Source organism: Ranitomeya imitator, chromosome 6 (genome assembly GCF_032444005.1).
Source record: "Ranitomeya imitator isolate aRanImi1 chromosome 6, aRanImi1.pri, whole genome shotgun sequence".
Lineage (NCBI taxonomy): Eukaryota > Metazoa > Chordata > Amphibia > Anura > Dendrobatidae > Ranitomeya > Ranitomeya imitator.
This window is the reverse complement of record NC_091287.1, coordinates 567872117-567893955: the sequence shown is the minus strand read 5'-3', so window position 1 is coordinate 567893955 and position 21839 is coordinate 567872117. Positions and strand designations below refer to the sequence as shown.

Here is a 21839-nt window from a genome sequence, read left to right as displayed (position 1 = left end):
CTGCAGCATCTGATGGGGCTTCATGAGGGAAAGGGCCGAGGAGACCCCGGGCTACAGCATCTGATGGGGCTTCATGAGGGAAAGGACCGAGGAATCCCCAGGCTGCAGCATCTGATGGGGCTTCATGAGGGAAAGGGCCGAGGAGCCCCCGGGCTGCAGCATCTGATGGGGCTTCATGAGGGAAAGGGCCGAGGAGCCCCCGGGCTGCAGCATCTGATGGGGCTTCATCAGGGAAAGGGCCGAGGAGCCCCCGGGCTGCAGCATCTGATGGGGCTTCATCAGGGAAAGGGCCGAGGAGACCCCGGGCTGAAGCATCTGATCGAGCTTCATGAGGGAAAGGGCCGAGGAGCCCCCGGGATGCGGGACTTCTGACCAGACCATACCCCATAAAGGATAAACATAGAGATATTTAGAATTCCTGCCCTAATTAGTAATTCACACAGCTGATGGTTTGTTACAATGTTCACAGTCCAGAGAACCTGTGCACTGAATGCATTGATACCATGAATCTATTTACTGTTCTTTTAGTTTGTTACAATGTATCAGTCCTGAGTTCAGACTATTTAGCTACATTGTCTACACTGTAACATTGTAACAAACTCCTGCTGTGAAAAGTATGAGGACAGAAAGGGGGTTAATCCTCCAGGTGTTAAAACTGTAACGTGAATGTTGATCGCTAATGTTGATGACTATTATATATATTATATATATATATATATATATATATATATATTATATAGGATTATCAATGATCCCTAGTAGGTATAAAGAGCAAGAAGTGGTTGAAGAGCTGAATAAAGTGTAATTTTCATTTTTTTACATTTCTTTTTATTATCTGATATTAACTTCTATAATTTAGGGAGCATAATATGCAAATTTCCCCTGTAGCCATAGTGGTGATAACAGATTTTTCCTGGAGAGCTTTACTTTTTCCCATATATGATTTTGCTCAAACATAAGACAGCAGCATTATACGGAGGAAAGCAAACTCCCCTGGAGAAGGACAGAAGTGTCGTTTTCAGTGTGATCTGGTCGGACTGAGGTCTAACCTGATCACACTGAGATCTCCTCGCTCCTGTGCTGTAAAGTCCTCACATACAACCCCTTATCTCTATCACAGGTAATGAGGAATAATGCACCGATACCGGGGATAGATCCAGAGTGCAGTATGTGACCAACCGCCATGATACAGATGGCTGCACGAGTGTCTGCCCACGGCTGCGCTCTGCATCTATCCCAGGTGTTGTGCACACACTCTCCGTGGGCTCGTCACCTAACCCTGGTGGGTAAGAGAAGACAGAGAAAGGACTCAGAAGGATCTAGAGAAGCTTGAACAATGGGCAGCGACTAATAGAATGTTATTTAACAGAGCGAAATGCAAGATTCTACATCTGGGCAAGAAAAATGAAAATTACATCTACAGAATGGGAAGAATAGAACTAAGCAACAGCACGTGTGAAAATGACTTGGGTGTAGCAATAGATCACAGACTGCACAGGAGTCAACAGTCTGATGCTGTTGAGGGAGGATCTAAAGTGATCCTTCACGGTTGACTCAGTGATTTTCGAATTGATCTACAGAACGTTGCTGGCAACTGAAAATGACCAGACGGAGACGTGTGTCTCTGTTTGGGAGAATCGAGATCTCTGGCCCCCGTTTATTGTGTCACACTTTTCATAATCTTAACAAGTTACAATTCAACCAATCAGCATAAGAACACGCTCACAGTTCTTAACCTACTGTATAAGAATGCAGGAACAGCCTGCGCGTCAAAGTCTCGTAGAACAATACACCCTCAGTCTCATGTCCTGTCCAGGTTGAAACAATCAAGGTCTCATAACAGCTGTGAACTTTACCTAGTAACAAAATTTATCTTAAAACAGCAAGATGGAGTCGAAAAGCACAAAATGAAGCCTGCTTTAACTTTTCTTAGTTTAACCCTTCACAATGCAACAGCGAAAAATGCAAACGCAGTTCTAGGATGTATTAAGAGAACCATATAGTCTTGATGACGTGAATTAATTGTCCCCGTGTACTCCTCCTTGGTCAGACCTCATCTGGAATACTGGGTCCAGTTCTGGGCTCCACATTCCATAAAAGACATCAGCAAACTGGAGCAAGTTCAGAAAGAGCGACCAGAATGGAGAACGGACTGCAAAGTATGTCCTACAAGGAACGGGTAAAGGATCTGGGAATGTTTAGCTTCCAAAAAGAAGGCTAAGAGGAGACGTAATAGCCGTCTACAAATATCTGAAGGGCCGTCAGGGTATGTGCACACGTCAGGTTTTTTTCCTGACAAAATCCTGAGAATTCTGCCAGAAATTCGCGTTTTTTTCCGCGCGGATTTCTCGCGGAATTTGCGCGGTTTTTGCGCGGATTTTTTGCGTTTTTTTTTTTTTTCCTGAATGTCAGTTTTGCTATTAAATCCGCAAAAAATCCGCAAAAAGAATGAGCATGTCCATTCTTTTTGCGGATTGCGTTTTTTTTGCGGAAAATAACGCATACATCTGCACAAAAAATGCGGAATGCATTCTAAATGATAGGATGCATAATTTTAGCGTTTTTTATGCGGATTTATAGCGTTTTTATAGCGAAATTCCGCAAAAAAAACGCAAAAAAGAAGCAATGGAAGGAAACTGAAAGGGAGAAGATACAGATTAGATCTTAGAAAACACCTTCAATGGAAGTCTTCACACAGAGGCTGGACAGACATTTGTCTGAGATGGGTTAGTGACTCCTGCATTGAGCCGGGGGTCAGAAACGAGGACCCAGGAGGTCCTAATGAGCCTGGAGGTCCCTTCCAACTCTGACATTATAGGATTCTATGATAACACTTCATGGCTGAATAATATGATACAATTGCCATATAGTGACTACATAATCAATCCATAGAGGAACCAAGTAATGCCGCCATACAATTACTGAATGTTACCCCCAGACATGGTCCCTATTTCCCCCCAATCCTTTTACTCATACACCCTATGGACCTTTCTCGTGGTGTAGACGTACACGCGGTATAGACCGCACACTTATGGTGGCGATGTTTTTGTATTCACACTTCCATTTTCTCAGTGACTCCGGGATCCTTTGTGGATATTTATCTCGGCTGCAGGTGAACGAGTCTGTTTGGTTTATTAGTCATGAGATAATTCTCTCCAGGGAGGAAAACCACAAAGTAGAGGCCGGATCAGAGCGGGAGGAGGACCTGGAGGTATAAATGTCCAGCACTGGGGCTACTCGGGTCACATAGACTACAGGACCTGACTATAGGGGGCGCCACCGTCCATACACTTCACTACAGGACACCGCTGCATATTCTTTATAGGTAAGTGCAATCTATCTCCCCCTGTTATCAGCCATTCGTATCCAGTGCTGATCCTGAGACTCAATGTGAGGGACGAGTAAATTCATGAAATACTTTTCAGAAATATTCCGGTTGATCCCCACAAAAGTTATGCAAATCGTAATTGCTATGAGGAGATGTTTCTGTTCTGAGTTTTCTCGGGATCCCAAATCAAAAGCTATAGGGAGCCAGGAAGGGGTTAAAAAAGCTTCTCCTGATATTTTCCGGGGGCCACTCACCAGTGCAGCCGCTCCTCGCCAGGTCCTCTTCTCGCTCCTCGCCAGGTCCTCCTCTCACTCCTCGCCAGGTCCTCTTCTCGCTCCTCGCCAGGTCCTCCTCTCACTCCTCGCCAGGTCCTCCTCCCGCTCCTCACCAGGTCTTCCTCTCGCTCCTTGCCAGGTCCTCCTCTCGCTCCTCGCCAGGTTCTCCTCTCACTCCTTGCCAGGTCCTCCTCACTTTGCTCTTTGGATCGTTGGGTGTTGACAATGGACCAACTGGTCATGTTGGGCGTGACAGACATCAGTGTTCTGCATTCAGTACACGAGTCCACGATGGGGAATAGACTGTAGGACAAATGTAACCGATGATGGAGATGGCAACGAATCTGTGCGTAAAACCTGCCAACTCCGACCAACTCCATCATCTGTAAGAACGGTCCGAAAAGCCAACTGACCCAGAAGAGTGAGTGCAGCTCCGGCTGTGACTGGAGCAGAAGATCAGTGGATGACTTACTCTTCCTCCATTAGAGTCTTATTATGTTTAGGTACTTTGCTAGCTTCAGTGATTTCTCGGTGTCTGTTCCTCTTCTTTCCCCAGGATGAAACTTCTGTCGTCTCTGATTCTGCTGGGATCTGTGGTTCTGACTCTGGGATGCGCTCCTGCACCTGGAGGTGAGATCCTGTCCACATCATGGACTGCTCTGTATCTGTACACAGTGGGATTATATCTCTGCCACGGGGCGATCACATATCTGTACCGCAGAGTGGGATAAAGCATGTGCAGAGGGGTTAGATTCCTGGTGATGCCGCTACTGAGGTCTCTCAAGCCCAGAACCCAACGCAGTCTAAACTTCCACCATTGTGTCACCCATAGTATAAGTTTGTGGCTACATAACGTCATTATTGTGGTGCTATATACAGTGGGGCAAAAAAGTATTTAGTCAGTCAGCAATAATGCAAGTTCCACCACTTAAAAAGATGAGAGGCGTCTGTAATTTACATCATAGGTAGACCTCAACTATGGGAGACAAACTGAGAAAAAAAAATCCAGAAAATCACATTGTCTGTTTTTTTATCATTTTTTTGCATATTATGGTGGAAAATAAGTATTTGGTCAGAAACAAAATTTCATCTCAATACTTTCTAATATATCCTTTGTGGGCAATGACAGAGGTCAAACGTTTTCTGTAAGTCTTCACAAGGTTGCCACACACTGTTGTTGGTATGTTGGCCCATTCCTCCATGCAGATCTCCTCTAGAGCAGTGATGTTTTTGGCTTTTCGCTTGGCAACACGGACTTTTAACTCCCTCCAAAGGTTTTCTATAGGGTTGAGATCTGGAGACTGGCTAGGCCACTCCAGGACCTTGAAATGCTTCTTACGAAGCCACTCCTTCGTTGCCCTGGCGGTGTGCTTTGGATCATTGTCATGTTGAAAGACCCATCCACGTTTCATCTTCAATGCCCTTGCTGATGGAAGGAGGTTTGCACTCAAAATCTCACGATACATGGCCCCATTCATTCTTTCATATACCCGGATCAGTCGTCCTGGCCCCTTTGCAGAGAAACAGCCCCAAAGCATGATGTTTCCACCACCATGCTTTACAGTAGGTATGGTGTTTGATGGATGCAACTCAGTATTCTTTTTCCTCCAAACACGACAAGTTGTGTTTCTACCAAACAGTTCCAGTTTGGTTTCATCAGACCATAGGACATTCTCCCAAAACTCCTCTGGATCATCCAAATGCTCTCTAGCAAACTTCAGACGGGCCCGGGCATGTACTGGCTTAAGCAGTGGGACACGTCTGGCACTGCAGGATCTGAGTCCATGGTGGCGTAGTGTGTTACTTATGGTAGGCCTTGTTACATTGGTCCCAGCTCTCTGCAGTTCATTCACTAGGTCCCCCCGCGTGGTTCTGGGATTTTTGCTCACCGTTCTTGTGATCATTCTGACCCCACGGGGTGGGATTTTGCGTGGAGCCCCAGATCGAGGGAGATTATCAGTGGTCTTGTATGTCTTCCATTTTCTAATTATTTCTCCCACTGTTGATTTCTTCACTCCAAGCTGGTTGGCTATTGCAGATTCAGTCTTCCCAGCCTGGTGCAGGGCTACAATTTTGTTTCTGGTGTCCTTTGACAGCTCTTTGGTCTTCACCATAGTGGAGTTTGGAGTCGGACTGTTTGAGGGTGTGCACAGGTGTCTTTTTATACTGATAACAAGTTTAAACAGGTGCCATTACTACAGGTAATGAGTGGAGGAAAGAGGAGACTCTTAAAGAAGAAGTTACAGGTCTGTGAGAGCCAGAAATCTTGATTGTTTGTTTCTGACCAAATACTTATTTTCCACCATAATATGCAAATAAAATGTTAAAAAAACAGACAATGTGATTTTCTGGATTTTTTTTTCACAGTTTGTCTCCCATAGTTGAGGTCTACCTATGATGTAAATTACAGACGCCTCTCATCTTTTTAAGTGGTGGAACTTGCACTATTGCTGACTGACTAAATACTTTTTTGCCCCACTGTACATATAATCCAGGAATCATCAAACTGTCAAATACATAGCTAATAATCTGGAATTATTATTCCATAAACCCAAAGAATTCCGGATGTGGAACATGGGAAATAATGAGAATCCCATCAGGCCGGTCTACTGCTTCTCACTGAAAGCTCTTCTGTTCTTATTCCTTCAGCCACAAATATAGCAAGAAATGGAGAAGCCTCGCAGATATCTGACTTTAAATATCCAATAATGGGATATGCCAAGAATGCCATAGATGGTGGCAAAAACACCGATTACCACAAAGGTTCCTGCACTCACACCAATAATCAGAAAAATCCCTGGTGGAAGCTGGACCTGAAGCAGATGTACAAGATCTCAAATGTTGTAATAGCAAATAGGATGGACTGCTGTAAAGAGAGGCTGATGGGAGCCGAGGTCCGAATCGGGAACTCCCCCAACAACAACAACCCAGTGTAAGTCAATGTTAGGTGAAAGGAAACAGGTTATTCCATCTTGTGTTCTTCTACAAGGTCTTGTCTTGTTTTTCTTCAATGCCCCATCTTGCGTTCTTCTAAAATGTCCCTTTTTATGTTCTTCCACAATGTCCCATCTTAGGTTTCTCCTCAATGTCCTGTGTTCTGTTTCCCAGATTCACACACCATGTTTTTTCATAAAGTCTTGTATTTTATTCCCCAAAAACTTCTGTCGTGCATTACTTCACAATGTTCTGGCTTGCATTCCTTAACCATGGCCATCTTTGGTTTCTCCTCTTTGTCCTGTCTTACTTTCTCTCAAAAGCAAAATATTTTTTCCCCACAGGATTCAGTTTTGTGTTCTTCAACAAATTACCATGTTGTGTCTTTTCTCAATGTTCTATCTGGTGTTGCCATCTTATTAATTTCCACAATGTTCTGTCTTCCTTTTATCCACAACGTCTTGTCTTCAGTTTCCCCACATTGTCCCATCGTGTAGATCTTGTGGCCTACGATAATGCCCTGTCCTGTGTCCCTCAGAATCACACGTCTTGTTTTCTCTATAATGCTTTTTGTGTCTCAGAAAATTTTCATGACGAGTTTCACCACAGTTTTGTTTTGTTCCTCAATGTTGTCCCATTTTGTGCTTCTCCAGAATATCACGTCCTCTGTTTTATCTTGATCTACTATATTACGTCTCTTCACACACTTTTTTTCAGTGTTTTGCTTTGCGTTTTTTGTTTTTCCTAATGTCCTGTTTTGCATTACTCCAAAATGTTCTGTCTTGTGTTTTCATGCTGTATCCTGTCTTGCTTGTCTACACATTGTCCCTCTATTATTCCTATAAAAGGTCCCTTGTCGTGTTTCTTCATGATGTCCCATCTTAAAATTCTCCACATTGCTCTACCTATTGTTCCCTTGGAGACATTGTTTTTTTTTTTTTCACAATGTCTTGTTTTGTTTTCTGAGAAACATACTGTCTTATTTCATTCTGTTCTATCATAATGATATATTTTGCTTTTGAACACTTTTCTTCCCAAACTCTCATCTTCTGTTCTTCCACAATGCTTTGTCTTGGATTTCTCCATGATGTGTTGTCTTGTGTTACTCCAAAATGTCCCTCATTTTTCTTCACAATGTCCTTCATTGTGCTATTTCTCTTGTGTTAGTCAGCAATGTACTGTTTTATGTTTCTTCATCTTGTGCCAACTTGAGCTTTTTTATATTGTTCCATCTTATTTTCTTCGACAATGACTTATGGCATATTTCTCAAGCATATCATGTCTTGTGTTTCTCTACAATGTCTCAATTTTGTGTATCTCCATAATGTTCAGTGCTGTTTCTCCACAGGGTTCCATTTTGGGCTTATCCATAACATCTCAATTTGTGTTTCCTAATAATGTCCCACCTCGTGTTTCTCCATGATAGCCCATCCTGTGTTTTTCCACAATGTCCCACCTTGTCTTTTTTCTTACTGTCCCACCTCGTGTTTCTCCATGTTATCCCATCCTGTGTTTTTCCACAATGTCCCACCTTGTCTTTCTTCTTACTGTCCCACCTCGTGTTTCTCCATAATATCCCATCCTGTGTTTTTCCACAAGGTCCCACCTTGTCTTTCTTCTTACTGTCCCACCTCGTGTTTCTCCATAATATCCCATCCTGTGTTTTTCCACAATGTTCCACCTTGTCCTTCTTCTTACTGTCCCACCTCGTGTTTCTCCATGATATCCCAACCTGTGTTTTTCCACAATGTCCCACCTTGTCTTTTTTCTTACTGTCCCACCTCGTGTTTCTCCATGATATCCCATCCTGTTTTTTCCACAATGTTCCACCTTGTCTTTCTTGTTACTGTCCCACCTCGTGTTTCTCCATAATATCCCAACCTGTGTTTTTCCACAATGTCCCACCTTGTCTTTCTTCTTAGAGTCCCATCTTGTGTTTCTCCACATTTTATGTCTTGTGTTTCCTCATAATGTCCCATTTTGTGTTTCCTCATGATGTCCCATTTTGTGTATCTCCAGAATCTTCCATCTTGTGTTTGTCTTTATTGTCTCATCTTGTTTTTCGTCTTATTGTCCAATCCTGTGTTTTTCCACAATGTTCTGTGTTGGGTTTCTCTACAATGTCCCATCTTGTGTTTCCCCATAATGTTCTTTCTTGTATTTCTCCAAAATGTCTCACCTTGTGTTCCCACCCAATGTCTCATCTTTTGCTTCTCTACAATGTCCCATCTTGTGTTTCTAAATTTGCATGGTTGAACTGTAAAGGTTTGTTATAATCGTATAACTTTTGGACATAAATATTACAAAGTTGAACATCTGGCCTTGTGGCTTACATTCTATGTCATATTTCTAAGTAGTCATAGGAACATGGGTTCGAATGTTGGTCCTTAGCTGGCACTTTGGGGGGTTCCTGAATGTTGTTTTTGTTGTTGTTTAGAAGTGACCTAAAAGTGACAAATGTGTTGAACCTGCAATTGATCATCACAAGGTTTTGATGGTTTTCTCCTCTAGGTGCGATAAAGTCAAAAGTGTTAAATCTGCGACCTTGTCCTTCTGCTGTAATGGAATGGAAGGTCAATACGTCAGCGTGGTGATCCCAGGACGCTCAGAATCCTTATCTCTTTGTGAGGTTGAGGTTTATGGAGACCCAGTCAATAAAGGCAATAAAGTCTGCTGGTAGCTGCCAAAGTCAAGGCCAACTTCAAAACTGTGAAGTTTTTTGTTTGTGTGGCGGGTGTTCATCAGCTCTGAGTTTTATAAAGGTTTCCAAATATACAAACAGGGGTTAGGGGATGAGAAGAAACATTTCCTCAACTGATATTTCTGCATTTGGTAGCATTTCTAAATAAACCCAATTTCCTCGGTTCGCACTCATGTCTACATGTCTTCAATGATCAAGGGAAGAAACAATAAAATGTAGAGAATCACGAATCCCTTCACTCCCATGTTCCATGTAGTCCCTCGTCTATGTCATGTCTGCTCCTAATAAAATAAATTAAACAAGATTTTGGGATTCTCTGATAAGAGATGTTTTAGCCATTGGGTCTGATTCATCATTTGCATTCTTTTAGGTTACTTTTCTTTTTGGACTTGTGGTTTTTCTAACATTTTTGTGCACTAAATTAATCAAAATAGCACTTGCAAAGGAAGCCAAAAATTGGATTTTTTTTCTGTCCTTAACTGGTTTTGCAACCTTTTAGTGGGAAAAGTGTTAATGTTAAGAAAAAGTGCCAAAAAACTGACATACATAAAATCACTTCAGGGGGAAGAAGGGCCCGAAAGTAGAGTTGCGACAAATTTTGCAACTTTTCAACAGTTGCATTTCATTAATCTGTCTACAACAACTGGGGAAGCCACACTGAGGCAAAAAACGGAAAAATAAGAGCACTTTAAAAACAAAGCAAATCGCTTGATGAATTTGTTGCGAACAAAAAAGTCGATAATTCAGAGGTAACGACTGCAACAACTGGCGGAAACATAATGAGGAATCGTCCCCAAGTGTCTGTAGGGCCACACAGAGACCCGTAGAGGCTTCATTAGGATGAAGAGAATATTCATTGACTTTGTTTTATGAGACATTGGAGCCAGTAACCAATATCCACAATCCTGACAAATCCCGGGCCGCTCTGCGGCTCTTTATGGTGCTTCTAATAGATTGTTTTAACTATAAAGTGGCAGCTGCCGTCCTCTCAGGGGTGGGCGAAACATCTGAGTGGGCTCCTAACTAGGTGTAGGGGAACCTCAGCAGATGACCGCGCTCTTACTGAAAATTACTCACTATACAAAGACCAACGCAGATATTACCGCCGTACATAGGCGGATTATAATGAGGGCAATCTGGGCCACTGCCCGAGGCTCGATGCAATGGGGGGCACATGGCCAGATTGCCTTCATTATAATTTGTGTGCCACCCACATGACAATATAGCAGATGACAACCTATGCACGCTCAGCGTGGTCACGTCTGCCATATTAGATTACGCAGACCCATGTGATTCCCGGCTGCGGCCTCCTGTTGCTCCGGACGTCTGCCTCCTGCTCCTCTTGTGCTGCCTGGTGATGGCAAGATGCAAACAGCTGTGATAGATGTGTGAGAGAGGGACATGGGCATGTAACCATGGGGGCTGCGGGGTACGTAACCATGGGGGCTGCGGGGTATGTAACCATGGAGGCTGCGGGGTATGTAACCATGGGGACTACGAGGCATGTAACCATGGGGGCTGCGGGGTATGTAACCATGGGGGCTGCGGGGTATGTAACCATGGAGTCTGCGGGGTATGTAACCATGGGGGCTGCGGGGTATGTAACCATGGAGGCTGCGGGGTATGTAACCATGGGGGCTGCGGGGTACGTAACCATGGGGGCTGCGGGGTATGTAACCATGGGGGCTGCGGGGTATGTAACCATGGAGGCTGCGGGGTATGTAACCATGGGGGCTGCGGGGTACGTAACCATGGGAGCTGCGGGGTATGTAACCATGGAGGCTGCGGGGTATGTAACCATGGGGACTACGAGGCATGTAACCATGGGGGCTGCGGGGTATGTAACCATGGGGGCTGCGGGGTATGTAACCATGGAGGCTGCGGGGTATGTAACCATGGGGGCTGCGGGGTATGTAACCATGGAGGCTGCGGGGTATGTAACCATGGGGGCTGCGGGGTATGTAACCATGGGGACTACGAGGCATGTAACCATGGAGGCTGCGGGGTACGTAACCATGGGGGCTGCGGGGTATGTAACCATGGAGGCTGCGGGGTATGTAACCATGGGGGCTGCGGGGTATGTAACTATGGGGACTACGAGGCATGTAACCATGGAGGCTGTGGGGTATGCGGGGTACGTAACCATGGGGGCTGCGGGGTATGTAACCATGGAGGCTGCGGGGTACGTAACCATGGGGGCTGCGGGGTATGTAACCATGGGGGCTGCAGGATATGTAACCATGGAGGCTGCAGAATATGGTACCATGGAGGCTGCAGGGTATGTAACCATGGGGACTACGAGGCATGTAACCATGGAGGCTGCGGGGTATGCGGGGTATGTAACCATGGGGGCTGCGGGGTATGTAACCATGGAGGCTGCGGGGTACGTAACCATGGGGACTACGAGGCATGTAACCATGGAGGCTGCGGGGTATGCGGGGTACGTAACCATGGGGGCTGCGGGGTATGTAACCATGGAGGCTGCGGGGTACGTAACCATGGGGGCTGCGGGGTATGTAACCATGGGGGCTGCAGGGTATGTAACCATGGAGGCTGCAGAATATGGTACCATGGAGGCTGCAGGGTATGTAACCATGGGGGCTGCAGGGTATGTTACCATGGGGGCTGCAGGGTATGTAAACCATGGGGGATGTGAGGTATGTAACCATGGGGGCTGCAGGTTATGTTACAATGGGGGCTGCAGGGTATGTTACAATGGGGGCTGCAGGGTATGTTACCATGGGGGCTGCAGGGTATGTTACAATGGGGGCTGCAGGGTATGTTACAATGGGGGCTGCAGGGTATGTTACCATGGGGGCTGCAGGGTATGTTACAATGGGGGCTGCAGGGTATGTTACAATGGGGGCTGCGGGGTATGTAACCATGGTGGCTGCAGGGTATGTTACCATGGGGGCTGCAAGGTATGTAGCAATTGGGGCTCCAGGGTATGTTACCATGGGGGCTGCAGGGTATGTAACCATAGGGGCTGCTGTAGATATCCCAGTCCTGGGCATGTTGTATTGATCCCGGTCGTGAGCCTGCTGTAGTGATTCCAGACCTGTTCTCGCTATAGTGATCCCAGTCCTGAGCCTTCTGTAGTGATCCCGGTCCTTTACCTGCTGTAGCGATCACAGTCCTGGGCCCACTATAGTGAACCCAGTCCTGGGCCTGCTGTAGAGATGTCAATCCTGGCCCCACTGTAGTTATCCCAGTCCTGGGCCTGCTCCATTGATCCCGGTCCTGAGCCTGCTGTAGTGATTCCAAACCTGTTCTCGCTATAGTGATCCTAGTACTGAGCCTGCTGTAGTGATCCCGGTCCTGGCCTGCTGTAGTGATCCCAGTCCTGGGCCTGCTGTAGTGATCGCAATCCTGAGCCTGCTGTAGTGATCCCAGTCCTGGGCCTGCTGTAGTGATCCCAGTCCTGGGCCTGCTGTAGTGATCCCAGTCCTCGGCCTGCTGTAGTGATCCCAGTCCTGGGCCTGCTGTAGTGATCCCAGTCCTCGGCCTGCTGTAGTGATCCCAGTCCTGGGCCTGCTGTAGTGATCCCAGTCCTGGGCCTGCTGTAGTGATCCCAGTCCTCGGCCTGCTGTAGTGATCCCAGTCCTGGGCCTGCTGTAGTGATCCCAGTCCTCGGCCTGCTGTAGTGATCCCAGTCCTCGGCCTGCTGTAGTGATCCCAGTCCTGGGCCTGCTGTAGTGATCGCAATCCTGAGCCTGCTGTAGTGATCCGAGTCCTCGGCCTGCTGTAGTGATCCCAGCCCTGGGCCTGCTGTAGTGATCCCAGTCCTGGGCCTGCTGTAGTGATCCCAGTCCTGGGCCTGCTGTAGTGATCCCAGTCCTGGGCCTGCTGTAGTGATCCCAGTCCTGGGCCTGCTGTAGTGATCGCAATCCTGAGCCTGCTGTAGTGATCCGAGTCCTCGGCCTGCTGTAGTGATCCCAGTCCTGGGCCTGCTGTAGTGATCGCAATCCTGAGCCTGCTGTAGTGATCCCAGTCCTGGGCCTGCTGTAGTGATCCCAGTCCTGGGCCTGCTGTAGTGATCCCAGTCCTCGGCCTGCTGTAGTGATCCCGGTCCTGGGCCTGCGGTAGTGATCCCAGTCCTGGGCCTGCTGTAGTGATCACAGTCCTGGGCCTGCTGTAGTGATCCCGGTCCTGGCCTGCTGTATTGATCCCAGTCCTGGGCCTGCTGTAGTGATCGCAATCCTGAGCCTGCTGTAGTGATCCCAGTCCTGGGCCTGCTGTAGTGATCCCAGTCCTGGGCCTGCTGTAGTGATCCCAGTCCTCGGCCTGCTGTAGTGATCCCGGTCCTGGGCCTGCTGTAGTGATCCCAGTCCTGGGTCTGTTGTAGTGATCACAGTCCTGGGCCTGCTGTAGTGATCCCGGTCCTGGCCTGCTGTATTGATCCCAGTCCTGGGCCTGCTGTAGTGATCGCAATCCTGAGCCTGCTGTAGTGATCCCAGTCCTGGGCCTGCTGTAGTGATCCAGTCCTGGGCCTACTATAGTGATCCCAGTCCTGGGCCTGCTGTAGTGATCCCGGTCCTGGGCCTGCTGTATTGATCCCAGTACTGTCCTGCTGTAGTGATCCCGGTCCTGGGTCTGCTGTAGTGATCCCAGTCCTCGGTCTGCTGTAGTGATCCCAGTACTGTCCTGCTGTAGTGATCCCAGTCCTCGGCCTGCTGTAGTGATCCCAGTTCTCGGTCTGCTGTAGTGATCCCAGTCCTCAGCCTGCTGTAGTGATCCCAGTTCTCGGCCTGCTGTAGTGATCCCAGTTCTCGGTCTGCTGTAGTGATCCTAGTACTGTCCTGCTGTAGTGATCCCAGTCCTGGGCCTGCTGTAGTGATCCCAGTTCTCGGTCTGCTGTAGTGATCCCAGTACTGTCCTGCTGTAGTGATCCCAGTCCTGGGCCTGCTGTAGTGATCCCAGTTCTCAGTCTGCTGTAGTGATCACAGTACTGTCCTGCTGTAGTGATCCCGGTCCTAGGTCTGCTGTAGTGATCCCAGTGCTCGGTCTGCTGTAGTGATCCCAGTACTGTCCTGCTGTAGTGATCCCAGTACTGTCCTGCTGTAGTGATCCCAGTCCTCAGCCTGCTGTAGTGATCCCAGTCCTGGGCCTGCTGTATTGATCCCAGTACTGTCCTGCTGTAGTGATCCCGGTACTGTCCTGCTGTAGTGATCCCAGTCCTGGGCCTGCTCTAGTGATCCCGGTCCTAGGTCTGCTTTAGTGATCCCAGTCCTGGGCCTGCTGTAGTGATCCCAGTCCTGGGCCTGCTGTAGTGATCCCAGTACTGTCCTGCTGTGGTGATCCCAGTCCTGAGCCTGCTGTGGTGATCCCAGTCCTGAGCCTGCTGTAGTGATCCCAGTCCTCGGCCTGCTGTAGTGATCCCAGTCCTGAGCCTGCTGTAGTGATCCCAGTCCTGGGCCTGCTGTAGTGATCTTAGTCCTGAGCCTGCTGTAGTAATCCCAGTACTGTCCTGCTGTAGAGATCCCAGTCCTGAGCCTGCTGTAGTGATCCCAGTCCTGGGCCTGCTGCAGTGATCCCAGTACTGTCCTGTTGTATTGATCCCGGTCCTGGGCCTGCTGTAGTGATCCCAGTCCTGGGCCTGCTGCAGTGATCCCAGTACAGTCCTGTTGTATTGATCCCGGTCCTGGGCCTGCTGTAGTGATCCCAGTCCTGGGCCTGCTGTAGTGATCTTAGTCCTGAGCCTGCTGTAGTAATCCCAGTACTGTCCTGCTGTAGAGATCCCAGTCCTGAGCCTGCTGTAGTGATCCCAGTCCTCGGCCTGCTGTAGTGATCCCAGTCCTGAGCCTGCTGTAGTGATCCCAGTCCTCGGCCTGCTGTAGTGATCCCAGTCCTGGGCCTGCTGCAGTGATCCCAGTACTGTCGTGTTGTATTGATCCCGGTCCTGGGCCTGCTGTAGTGATCCCAGTCCTGGGCCTGCTGCAGTGATCCCAGTACAGTCCTGTTGTATTGATCCCGGTCCTGGGCCTGCTGTAGTGATCCCAGTCCTGGGCCTGCTGTAGTGATCCCAGTCCTGGGCCTGCTGCAGTGATCCCAGTACTGTCCTGCTGTAGTGATCCCAGTCCTGAGCCTGCTGTAGTGATCCCAGTCCTGGGCCTGCTGCAGTGATCCCAGTACTGTCCTGCTGTAGTGATCCCAGTCCTGAGCCTGCTGTAGTGATCCCAGTCCTGGGCCTGCTGCAGTGATCCCAGTACTGTCCTGCTGTAGTGATCCCAGTACTGTCCTGCTGTAGTGATCCCAGTCCTGGGCCTGCTGTAGTGATCCCAGTACTGTCCTGCTGTAGTGATCCCGGTCCTGAGTCTGCTATAGTGATCCCAGTACTGTCCTGCTGTAGTGATCCCGGTCCTGCTGTAGTGATCCCGGTCCTGGGTCTTCTGTAGTGATCCCGGTCCTCGTCCTGCTGTAGTGATCCCAGTCCTGGGCCTGCTGCAGTGATCCCAGTACTGTCCTGTTCTATTGATCCCGGTCCTGGGCCTGCTGTAGTGATCCCAGTACTGTCCTGTTGTATTGATCCCGGTCCTGGGCCTGCTGTAGTGATCCCAGTACTATCCTGCTGTAGTGATCCCAGTACTGTCCTGCTGTAGTGATCCCAGTCCTGGGCCTGCTGTAGTGATCCCAGTCCTGAGCCTGCTGTATTGATCCCAGTTCTCGGCCTGCTGTATTGATCCCGGCCCTGGGTCTGCTGTAGTGATCCCGGTAATGGGTCTGCTGTAGTGATTCCTCGTTCTGCTGTAGTGATCCCGGTCCTCGTCCTGCTGTAGTGATCTCAGTCCTGGGCCTGCTGTAGTGATCCCGGTCTTGCTGTAGTGATTCCGGTCCTGGGTCTGCTGTACTGATCCCGGTCCTCGTCTTGCTGTAGTGATCCCAGTCCTGAGCCTGCTGTAGTGATCCCAGTCCTGAGCCTGCTGTAGTGATCCCAGTCCTGGGCCTGCTGTAGTGATCCCGGTCCTCGTCCTGCTGTAGTGATCCCAGTCCTGAGCCTGCTGTATTGATCCCAGTTCTCGGCCTGCTGTATTGATCCCGGCCCTGGGTCTGCTGTAGTGATCCCGGTCCTGGGTCTGCTGTAGTGATCCCGGTCCTCGTCCTGCTGTAGTGATCCCGGTCCTGCTGTAGTGATCCCGGTCCTGGGTCTGCTGTAGTGATCCCGGTCCTCGTCCTGCTGTAGTGATCCCAGTCCTGAGCCTGCTGTAGTGATCCCGGTACTGTCCTGCTGTAGTGATCCCGGTCCTGGGTCTGCTGTAGTGATCCCGGTCCTCGTCCTGCTGTAGTGATCCCAGTCCTGCTGTAGTGATCCCGGTCCTGGGTCTGCTGTAGTGATCCCGGTCCTCGACCTGCTGTAGTGATCCCGGTCCTGCTGTAGTGATCCCGGTCCTGGGTCTGCTGTAGTGATCCCGGTCCTCGTCCTGCTGTAGTGATCCCAGTACTGTCCTGCTGTAGTGATCCCGGTCCTGGGTCTGCTGTAGTGATCCCGGTCCTTGTCCTGCTGTAGTGATCCCGGTCCTGCTGTAGTGATCCCGGTCCTGGGTCTGCTGTAGTGATCCCGGTCCTCGTCCTGCTGTAGTGATCCCAGTACTGTCCTGCTGTAGTGATCCCGGTCCTGGGCCTGCTGTAGTGATCCCAGTCCTCGGCCTGCTGTAGTGATCCCGGTACTGTCCTGCTGTAGTGATCCCGGTCCTGCTGTATTGATCCCGGTGTAACAGGCCAAAGTAACCCCGTCCCAGATTAACCCCGGGTATAATTTGGCCTAGGCCAGAGTATACCCCGGGGTATAAACTGGCCTAGGCCAAACTATACCCGGGCATAAAATGGCCTAGGCCAAACTATACCCCGGGGTGTAAAATAGCCTAGGCCAAAGTATACCCCTCCAGGCCAGATTATACCCCCCAGGGTAAGCTGAGGGAAAGCTGCTCATTCTTCTAGGTCACAGCTCCCCCTCCCATCGGGCACTGCTCCTTTTCAAGCTCCTCCACCTCTGGTGACGCCAGGGATCTCCCTTTCTAAGCCCCACCCCCTCCCTATAGTCACATGTGACATGAAATCTTCAGCCCTGCTCGGGCCAGCTCGTTGTCTTGGCGCCTTGGATATGCTTGGAAAAGGGCTTTGTATACCTAGGGGGCACTGACGAGCACTGAGGGGTGGGTGGGGAACCCCTTTACTGGTTGCTATGGGATATAGCATGATCACTCTATCCTAGCAACACCTTGGATACGCTTGGAAAAGGGGTTTATCTATCTTGGGGGCACCATTGCAGCACTGCGGGTGGGTGGGGAAACCTTTTACTGGTTGCTATGGGATTTTACATGACCAATTTATCCTAGCAACGCCTTGTATACGCTTGGAAAAGGGGTTAATCTACCTTGGGGGCACTCTCGCAGCACTTAAGGATAGGTGGTTAACCCCTTAGGTGGTTGCTATGGGATTTTACATGACCACTTTATCCTAGCAACGGCTTGTATACGCTTGGAAAAGGGGTTTATCTACCTTGGGGGCACCCTTGCAGCACTGCGGGTGGGTGGGGAAACCTTTTACTGGTTGCTATGGGATTTTACATGATCACTCTATCCTAGCAACGCCTTGAATACGCTTGAAAAAGGGGTTTATCTACCTTGGGGGCACTCTCGCAGCACTTAAGGATAGGTGGTTAACCCCTTAGGTGGTTGCTATGGGATTTTACATGACCACTTTATCCTAGCAACGGCTTGTATACGCTTGGAAAAGGGGTTTATCTACCTTGGGGGCACCCTTGCAGCACTGTGGGGAAGCCGGGGAACCCTTTTACTGGTTGCTATGGGATTTTACATGACCAATTTATCCTAGCAACGCCTTGTATACGCTTGGAAAAAAAACTATACCCCTCCAGGCCAGATTATGTAACTAATCTGGGGTTAAAGTTGCCTAGCCCAATTTATACCTCTCAGCTCATATTATACCCCAATGAAATCATTTGCATTGAGTGATATACACAAGAATTACTTAATGCTTCAACATTTTATTGAGAAACCAAACTGACAATTCTTAAAGAGTACCTCCCACTATACAAAACTTTTGGGAGGGGGGGCAATAATTTCTCATTAGCTATAAGTCACTTATCATGCAATGCAATTATCTGGGGCAACAAATCGCCCAACAGTCATTCTGTGTATTATGACATTTAGTCTAGCATGTCCTTGCTACCAAATTAATGTTTAAAGCTAAACACTGATAACAACATTGAAATGATCGTGCTTATTTTCAAGATACAGTGCATGTTCAGTTGTTGACTGCAGATTGAAGCTTGCAGGATATGTCAACCAATCCATGGAGTCACCGACGTTTGTGTAGATTATTATGTCGCAACTCAACAGATTCGCCGTGGTCATGATCTCTGCATCAGTTGCCCAGACTCCATCACGAGAGATTCCAGAGATGTTCACATATTCATTCACATTTTGGTTCAAGTAGTCCTGTAGTTTTTTTGTCAAGTCAGTTTTCATATGGTGGATGACTTTATCTCTGAGAAGGGAATGGTTGTCCTCTGTTCCTGTCAAGATGTAGCTGATGGCCCGGAAGAAGCAGTTTCCATCACCTTTGGTTTTATATGTACGCCGTGGTTGTTCAAGGTCTCGTCTGCATCCACAGTATACAACCTTACTAAACGTAAGGCCAAGAGTGGTGCTAAGATACTTCCTTCTTGAACTTGGTAGTAGGTTGAAAGCCTTAGTTTGCTTATTTTTCTGTGTGGCAGAGTCACTGGAATAATCATCATCGGATGGTGGAGAAGCCTCTTTATCCTGGTAAATCTTTAGGTTGCTGGTGTGGTATGTGTTGCTTAATATCTTGCCAGTTTTGTTGTTCTTAAGTTTTACTCGTCCCTTGGTCAAGGATTCCACAACTAAATAAGGTCCAATCCAGCGTGGTTCCATCTTTGAACCTATGCGTTGAATACGGCGCTGATTCTTGATATAAACTATGGTACCAGCAGTGATTTCTTTGTTACTTTTGTGTCGGCGATCAAAGGCACACTTCTGGTGTTCTTGAGCAGAGTGGATGTTGGTACTGACGTCTGAGTGCAGCTTTTTAAGAATGCTTGACAGTGTATTTAGCACATCAGGGGTGGCATGATCTGAAATGGGCATGGGATCCACCGTATCATCTTTTGAGGGATTAAGGTCCATGGGAAGCTTGGCCTTCCGTCCATACATGACCTCAAATGGAGTAACCTTGGTTGAAGCATGCACAGATGTGTGATAGGCAAACAGAACACCAGGGATGAATTGATCCCAGTTGTTTCCTTGGTCATTGACAAGCTTACTAAGAGCTTCTTTAAGTGTCCGATTATCACGTTCCCGCTGGCCATTTGTTTGTGGGTGGTATGCAGATGAAATACGGTGATCTGTTTGAAAATGTTCCATCAGGTTGTCAATGATCGAGTTTACAAACTCTCGTCCCTGGTCGCTAATCAGAGTCTCCATACAGCCAAGGCGACAGATAACGGAGTACAAAAAATTTGCCACTGACTTGGCACTCTTATCTGGGACAGCTGTTGCTTCAGTCCATTTGGAGAAATGATCAGTGGCAGCAACTATATATTTGTTGCCATTTGATGTTTCCTGAAGAGGGCCAATCATATCAATCCCAACTAAGCTCCATACTTTTCCAGGCACTGATATACTGTTGAGTGGTGGAGCTTCCTTTGTGATTTTGGGATTTATAACAAAACATTTTTGACAGGCTTTCACATACTGGTGAACGTCATTTTTCATTCCCTTCCAGTAAAACCGGTCAGAGATTTTGGCTAAAGTTTTATCTCTGCCAAAATGGCCCCCAGATATTGGGTTGTCATGACAGGCCTTCAGGATATTTGGCAGTCGACTTTTAGTAAGAACCTCCTTTTCCCTATGATAAACAATTCCTCCTTGGGTTCGATATGGCTTTGCTGTTTGTCTAAACTGGGACTTGGCATTTGCACGTTTCTCAGGAGGTAGATCGTAGGTATACTGAGGGTACCTTTGTTCTGTTGCAGTGTAGAATCTCAAAAGCTGGTCATACAATTGATCTTCCATGGTTGTCAAAATTGGAAAAGATTTGGTGTCATAGAGAGCAGAGAGGTGTCATAGAGAACATACAAAACAAGTTATCATTAACTATGCACTGACAGGACAGCGCCATCTACTGTCAGTTCAGATCTGCACACTTTTCAACAAATAAGCAATAGGGTGAGAAAAACAGTGAAGTGATAACATTATGGCCTAGAGAAATACTATAAAAACTATTTTATACCCCCTGGTATAAAGTTTATCCCCCGGGGGTATACTATGGCCTAAGTCAGCTTTTGAATTTTTGTGCTGTTTCCTTCCTCAGTAAAAGGGTTCCCCGGCTTCCCCACAGTGCTGCAAGGGTGCCCCCAAGGTAGATAAACCCCTTTTCCAAGCGTATACAAGCCGTTGCTAGGATAAAGTGGTCATGTAAAATCCCATAGCAACCACCTAAGGGGTTAACCACCTATCCTTAAGTGCTGCGAGAGTGCCCCCAAGGTAGATAAACCCCTTTTTCAAGCGTATTCAAGGCGTTGCTAGGATAGAGTGATCATGTAAAATCCCATAGCAACCAGTAAAAGGTTTCCCCACCCACCCGCAGTGCTGCAAGGGTGCCCCCAAGGTAGATAAACCCCTTTTCCAAGCGTATACAAGCCGTTGCTAGGATAAAGTGGTCATGTAAAATCCCATAGCAACCACCTAAGGGGTTAACCACCTATCCTTAAGTGCTGCGAGAGTGCCCCCAAGGTAGATTAACCCCTTTTCCAAGCGTATACAAGGCGTTGCTAGGATAAATTGGTCATGTAAAATCCCATAGCAACCAGTAAAAGGTTTCCCCACCCACCCGCAGTGCTGCAATGGTGCCCCCAAGATAGATAAACCCCTTTTCCAAGCGTATCCAAGGTGTTGCTAGGATAGAGTGATCATGCTATATCCCATAGCAACCAGTAAAGGGGTTCCCCACCCACCCCTCAGTGCTCGTCAGTGCCCCCTAGGTATACAAAGCCCTTTTCCAAGCATATCCAAGGCGCCAAGACAACGAGCTGGCCCGAGCAGGGCTGAAGATTTCATGTCACATGTGACTATAGGGAGGGGGTGGGGCTTAGAAAGGGAGATCCCTGGCGTCACCAGAGGTGGAGGAGCTTGAAAAGGAGCAGTGCCCGATGGGAGGGGGAGCTGTTACCTAGAAGAATGAGCAGCTTTCCCTCAGCTTACCCTGGGGGGTATAATCTGGCCTGGAGGGGTATACTTTGGCCTAGGCTATTTTATACCCCGGGGTATAGTTTGGCCTAGGCCAAAGTATACCCGGGGTATAATCTAGCCTAGGCCACTTTAACCCCGGGTATAGTCTGGCCTGGGGGTATAATCTGGCCTGTTACACCGGTCCTCGTCCTGCTGTAGTGATCCCGGTCCTGGGTTGGCTTTTTCTAGGTTATTCCAGATCAGAACTTTGCTCCCTGGCACTTCTCGCCTTACTCCTTCTACTTGTTACCCACTACCTACTTCTGGGTCCTGGTCTTCCCCTCCTCCACCCTCCTCCATATGATTGGCCCCGGCCAGAACAAGCTCAG

At 48.1% G+C, this 21839-nt stretch overlaps 2 protein-coding genes across 3 annotated transcripts in view; one reads left to right on the top strand and one right to left on the bottom strand.

Annotated features, from left to right (window-relative positions):
- Positions 1–21839, bottom strand: part of LOC138643509 (uncharacterized) — a 1192186-nt gene that overhangs the window by 274691 nt on the left and 895656 nt on the right. The gene's annotated exons all lie outside the window — the stretch shown is intronic.
- The window catches only part of LOC138643227 (fucolectin-like), a 241625-nt gene continuing 222423 nt past the window's right edge, over positions 2638–21839 (top strand). The window contains exons 1-4 of one of the 2 annotated variants that reach the window (XM_069732089.1): positions 3178–3325; positions 4160–4233; positions 6253–6535; positions 9049–9542. In XM_069732089.1, coding sequence (XP_069588190.1) covers positions 4161–4233; positions 6253–6535; positions 9049–9217 — 525 coding nt within the window. In that variant the 5' untranslated portion in view covers positions 3178–3325; position 4160 and the 3' untranslated portion in view covers positions 9218–9542. Of the gene's footprint in view, positions 3326–4159; positions 4234–6252; positions 6536–9048; positions 9543–21839 lie in introns of those variants that run through there. The other variant, XM_069732091.1, reaches the window with a different exon arrangement.